This window comes from Fukomys damarensis, unplaced genomic scaffold (assembly GCF_012274545.1).
Source record: "Fukomys damarensis isolate Sample0158 unplaced genomic scaffold, DMR_v1.0_HiC HiC_scaffold_32, whole genome shotgun sequence".
In the NCBI taxonomy this organism is placed as follows: Eukaryota; Metazoa; Chordata; class Mammalia; order Rodentia; family Bathyergidae; genus Fukomys; species Fukomys damarensis.
The window spans coordinates 46,712,189-46,718,045 of NW_022900944.1; the positions used below are offsets into that span (position 1 = coordinate 46,712,189).

A 5,857-nucleotide genomic window follows, 5' to 3' on the forward strand; every position below is an offset into this window, starting at 1 on the left:
GAAGAGCGGGAGGCATTTTCTCCGCACTGCGGATCCCCGTGGCCCAGGGCCCCAGAGGGGCGTCCTAGAAGGGGGCCTGCGGTGTCGCGGTCCAGGTGACCAGGCGGTCTAGGTCGTCCGATGGCTGCAGGGACTGGAAGTGCGCCAGGCTGCGTGTGCAGCCTCCGATCGTCTCTTCCAGTCCGCGGGCCTTGGTGCGAGCAGTTCCTTTTTGCCAAGGACAGAATCTGTAGTGGCAGCACAGTGCTTTACTGATTGCTGGCTTCTTCAGTCACCTGAATTTTTTTTTAAAGCTTTTTAAAGGGAAGGACAATTTTCTCTTTAGTTGTACTAGTGTGTGCTTTGGCACTTAGTTTATTAGGAAGCTCCGTGGAAACACTTAAGAGAAACCTCAGCCTGGGTTATTTTGTGAATTCAAAATCCGTTATATAAAGAATGAATCATTTAGCCAGGTGTGGTGGACCACAGCTGTAATCCCAGAGCTTGGGAGGCTGAGGCAGGATGGTTGCTGTGAGTTCAGAGCCAGCCTGAACTGCATAAAAGACCCCTTCTTTAAAAAAAAAAAATTCATTTATACTGGGGAGAAGCAAACAAATGAATTGCGTTTACTTTCAAAATACTCTGGGGAAAAAGATGACTTCTCTCTAATAGGTGTTCACTCATTCATAGAGCTGTGTGTTTGCATCTTTCAGAATGTTGGCTGCCAGGGTATTTAGCCTAATCGGCAAGCGAGCCATTTCCACCTCGGTGTGTGTGCGAGCACATGGTAAGTGTGACTTTCCTTACTTCTGAATAGGTGGAGTTAATTTCATCTCACGCCTGCTGTGCACATAAGGCCTGTGCTGGGGTTGCTTGTGTACTTAATCTTGCACTTGAAGGATTTCAGAGGGAAATATCAGTGATTCATTCAGCCGGCCGTACCTCAGGATGAAAGTGTGTCTATCAGTCCTGCTGAAAACTAGTCTGTACCTTTATTTGTATGGGGTTTCTCTTTTGCTTTCTTTCCTTCTATTTTTGAGGTTCAAGTTCCACTTGTATTAAAGAGATCTTTGACTTTATTGATCTTTTCGAAAACCCCACAGGACTCCCACCCAACTTCGTGTTTACATTATAGAGGCAATGGAAGCAAAAGAGCTGGGGTTTCCCTTCAGCTAGCTTTAAGTCTCATTTCTATTTACTTAAATTTAAGAACTTTCCTGTACCAGGAGTGGTGGCACATATCTACAATCCCAGCATTCAGGAGGCTGGGGTGAGAGTATCACCAAAAGTTCTAGACCAGCCTGGGCAGCATAGGGACTTCAAGGCCAGCCTGAAGTATATAGTGAGACCCTGTGTCCAAAAAAAAAGAACAAAACAAAGAATATTTCCTTATCTGTTTTTTTGTTTTTGTTTTTTGAGACAGGGTCTCACTATGTAGTTGAGACTGACCTGGAACTCACTATGTAGCCCAGGCTGGTCTCGACCCCACAGTGATCCTCCTGCCTCAGCCTCCTGAGTGCTGGAATTACAGGCGTGCACCACCACACCCAGCAATATTTTCTTATCTGAAGTACATACACTACAAGTTTGAGTTCTGTGTCCAGCCTGAAGGTAATTTGGACTTTTGTATTTACTGACATGCTCTGTGTACAGACACCATTAGCCATGGAGACTGAAGAATGAAGAATGTGAGCTGTGGGCCTTTCCACATTGTGTCTGCAGCGTGCAGAGGACCAGATGATGAAGGCAGGGTTTAGTGAGCCGCGCCCTGAGCAGGAGCTTTCAGCTTTCTGTGCCCACGCAAGACTTGCAGGGCATGGCCGAGGTGCAAAACGGAGAGGGTTGGGTGCCAGATTCAGGCTGTGGTGACCAGGTGAGAGCGGGCCGTGGGGCTGGAGGCCCCTTCCCTTCCCAGTAGTGCCCGCTGTTGGGGCGCCTGCCGCCTCAGCGCTGCACCTCTGCACTGCTGGGAGAGCTGCAGGTGCGGGCTGTGAGGCACGTTCCTGTAGAAGTGTGCTGCTCAAGTGGGTGGGGGTGACGCCTCATTACTGCACTCCGAAAGAAGTCATCTTCGCAGCCTTAGGAAATGCCTCGACAGGATTGTGTTCACTTCTCATCCGGCCTGGCCGATACAGTCCCTGAGCTTTCTTTTGTTTATTCTGTGTGCATCTCAAGTGGGTGAAGTACTGTGTCCTCTTAGGTTAGTCTTGTCCTGTAACACTCAGCTTTAACTTACGAGAATTATACATGTGCAATACTGAGCCTTTTCTCAGCATAAAATATTAAGCGGCAGAGGACACCATTGGCTCCACTGTTGTCAGCTGGCAGGCGCATTTGTGTGGTGATGCGTTGGGGTGAGCGGGGGTCTCAGTTCCCCTGGGCCACCCCAGAGGCTCTGTGGAACACAGGACTGGCAGGCACTCTTTAAAATGTGACCTTTCTGCTTTTTAGTACCTTTCTAGAAAAAGAATGTTTGGTGTGTGACTGCCCCTCCCCATTCACCAGGCCCAAGTCTCTGAAGAAACCCTGAGACCAGAATTGGCCATTCTTTTTCTGGAATGTGCTATTTTATGGCCAGTGTGCACCAAGCTTTGTGTGGTGTAATCCATGTAGTAACATTGATTTTAGAAGGTTACCTGAGTGCTGTAAAGCTTCAGAGACCTTTTATTGTGCTGAACTTGGTAAGAATTTTCAGTTTACAGCCATTCTTTTTCAGTTTCTTTGTCGTCGCTTTTGTAGAATCTTGAGTTGAAACTGGACAGTGATACTGGTCGTTTTCCCCTCAATTCTTCTGGCTCACACATGGGGACTGGTCATCTACATGGTGAAGATAAACACCCACTGGAAATACACTGCTTGCTTAAGCTTCACGTTTTGTTTCCTTGTGAACATGATTTGGGGAATTTTAATCACTGTCATGGGAGGAACATTTTTGCAGGGCTTCATCCCTCCAGTCCAGTTTGGGTACGGCATGTTCGTAGGGTGTGGGACAGAGCTGGAGAAACAGCTGGGCATGGTGGTGTAGGACTGTAATCCCAGCACTTGGGAAACTGAGGCAGGACAACTGCCGTTGAGTTGAGGCCGGCCCAGGCTACATAGTGAGTTCAAGGATAGCCAGAACTGCATATTGAAACCCTGTCTTCCCTCCTTCCTTTCCACACGGCTGTTGTCATAACAAAAACAATTAAAGAATTGGAGGAACAGCTTTTAGCAACGAGAAACTCTACGAATTAAGATTTCTATGAGTCTTGGTGGCACGGGTCTGTAACCTCAGTTACTTGGTGGGCTGAGGCAGGAGGATTGCAATTTCCAGGCCAGCCTGAGCAACTCAGGAAGACCTGTTTCATAATAAAAAGTAAAAGGAGCTGGGGATAGCTTAGACGTAGGACATCCCTAGGTTCAGTCTCTAGCACCACCACCACTGAAAAAAAAAACCTTACAGTTCGTTTTCCTGCTGCTCGAACTTTTGTCCTCTGGTTATTTCAACCAAGACAACATGCTCTTACGTAGCACACGAGAAGCAAGCAAAGAAAGAAGTCTTCATGGGTTGTCTCCTCTCACTTGTAACAGTTGAGGATTAACTCTGCTAGGAGTCTGCATGGTGTGCAGCATATACATGCGAGTACATATACAAATACATGTGTGTATGTAAATATGTACACTGTGTGTGTGTGTGTGTGACATTTGTTAAAAGTTTTTGACACAGGGTCTTGCTAAGTTGCGTGGGCTTGGCTCAAACTTGGAATCCTCCTGTCTCAGCCTCTGCGTGCTGGGATTATAGGTACATCCACCACACCCAGCTTCTGGTTTATACTTTCAAAAGGAAAAAGCAATGCAGACCTTGTTTTGTGACTTACGGAGCACGTGATTCTTCTCAGCTTGCATTCCTAGTCTGCTCGGTTCTGAGGCTGTGACCTGTTTCCCACCACACGTGCTTTCCTAACATATGTCTTGGTGCCTGTTAACGACTGTTTTGTTTCCTGCTGGAATGTGAGCACCACTAGGCAGTTGATTTGCTTCCCGACATCCCACACTTCCAGCGCCACCCTTGCTTGTCGGTGGGGCCCATGCGACCCTGTGACGATGGAGCGGTACCTCTGTGCACAGCTTTGTTTCTGAACTTGGAGCACTTGCAGTCGTGTGTGGTTTGGGTCCCTTGCAGCAGGGCCTTGGTGTAGTCAGTCTCCCGCAGGACAGGGAGCCCCGAGAGCCCTGGACCGGCCTCTCCTGGTCACTGACCTGAAGGAAGTGCTGCCTGGGGGCTGTGGCCTGTGTCTCCTGCCTCCTTTAGCCAGTGCCTCATTCTGCCTGGACCCTCGAGCGGACAGGCTTTTAGGTGTTTGCCTCTCTAGGGAGTGTAGTGAAGAGTGAGGACTACGCTCTCCCCAGCTATGTGGATCGGCGCGACTACCCCCTGCCCGACGTGGCCCACGTCCAGCAGCTGTCTGCCAGCCAGAAAGCCCTGAAGGAGAAGGAGAAGGCCTCCTGGAGCAGCCTGACCAGGGATGAGAAAGTCGAATGTGGGTATCGAGGAAGCGCGTGTGGGGCTGGCCGGCACAGCTGTCGCCAGGCAGGGTTGCTGCTATGTCTGGGGGACTGTCCCCAGTGCCCGGGGCGGGTGAGTGGGTTTGCTCCCTGCGGAAGCTGCAGGGATCTGTGCCTCAGGAAGGGGCCTCTCACTGAGCCAAAGATGCATTTTGTTCTTGTTCTGTCCACGGCAGACCTTGTGGGCACAGGTGTGCACGCGTGTGAGTGTGGCGTGGCCTGGGCTGCAGCACTGCTCTGGGAGGAGTGGGCGCGCTGGGAGCAGGCCGTGGCCCACTCCGTGCTCTTCTGTCCCAGTGTACCGCATTCGGTTCAACGAGAGCTTCGCCGAGATGAACAGGAGCACCAACGAGTGGAAGACCATTGTGGGCGCCGCCATGTTCTTCATCGGCTTCACTGCCCTCCTTCTGATCTGGGAGAAGTACTACGGTGAGTAGGGGTCACGCAGGTGGTTCGTAGCCAGAGGCCGAGGTGTTCCTGCCGCCTTCTGTGGCAGTGAGTTGTTGCACAGCAGTCACCCTGAGCAGGGGCTGAGCAGGAGGGGTTGTCGCGAGTGCCATCGGGGGTGGGGGCTGGGGGCTCCAGGCCTTTTCCTGCTGTAGAGGCGGGTGGGTCTCCCCAGGAGCAGTGTTTACCTCCTGTGCAGGTTCCCTCCCCGGCCTTTGGTCTGAGTGTGGACCAGGGTTAGTGGCAGACCTGAGCCCTCTGGCGCACTCCCGTGGTGCAGTGGCTCTGCCCTGTGCTGGCCCAGAGTCCCCGCTGTAGGCAGCTGCTGGAGAACACGTTCTGCTCCAGCTCAGTGAGCAGGGGAACAAGTCTCTGGAGTTCCTGTTGCCCAGGACAGAGCTGTGTGTGGGGCGCTGGTGTGGGGACAGCCTCATGCTGTCGCCTTGGCCCACAGTGTACGGCCCCGTCCCGCACACCTTCGACAAGGAGTGGGTGGCCATGCAGACCAAGAGGATGCTGGACATGAAGGTCAACCCCATCCAGGGCTTCTCTGCCAAGTGGGACTACGACAAGAACGAGTGGAAGAAGTGAGGCTGGGGCCCGCGACCCCTCCCGCAGCAGCACAGCCACTGGAAACTGCGAGCCCCGCTGCTCTGAGGCTGCTAATAAATGATCTGTTTACGCGAGCTCCTGCGGGTGATCCTTTCTTTGGGATGACTGAGTGAAAGTGTCTTTATTTGAAACACCGTTTCTCCCGAGTCCCAAGCAAATATACTTCGGATATAAATAAACTGATAAAAAGTCTACCTTACAGTGTACAGGGGACATTATATAAAAACTTAAAACCAGCCGGGCGAGGTGGCACACGCCTGTAATTCCAGCACTC

The 5,857-nt window shown here is 51.3% G+C and overlaps 1 protein-coding gene across 1 annotated transcript; it reads left to right on the forward strand.

Annotated features, from left to right (window-relative positions):
- The first annotated feature begins 671 nt into the window (after positions 1 to 671).
- Positions 672 to 5,657, forward strand: LOC104864513. The gene is made up of 4 exons (XM_010627492.1): positions 672 to 766; positions 4,332 to 4,499; positions 4,822 to 4,953; positions 5,426 to 5,657. The coding sequence occupies exons 1-4, from the start codon at positions 694 to 696 to the stop codon at positions 5,560 to 5,562; spliced, it is 510 nt and encodes a 169-aa protein (XP_010625794.1). The 5' UTR covers positions 672 to 693; the 3' UTR covers positions 5,563 to 5,657.
- Positions 5,658 to 5,857: the final 200 nt, after the last annotated feature.

Bases quoted from the DNA above. Each gene is read 5' to 3' on its own strand.
- LOC104864513 (XM_010627492.1), top strand. From the start codon at position 694: ATGTTGGCTGCCAGGGTATTTAGCCTAATCGGCAAGCGAGCCATTTCC. The intron at 767-4,331 runs GTAAGTGTGACT...TTGCCTCTCTAG, and splicing joins GGTGTGTGTGCGAGCACATG to GGAGTGTAGTGAAGAGTGAG. The intron at 4,954-5,425 runs GTGAGTAGGGGT...CTTGGCCCACAG, and splicing joins GATCTGGGAGAAGTACTACG to TGTACGGCCCCGTCCCGCAC.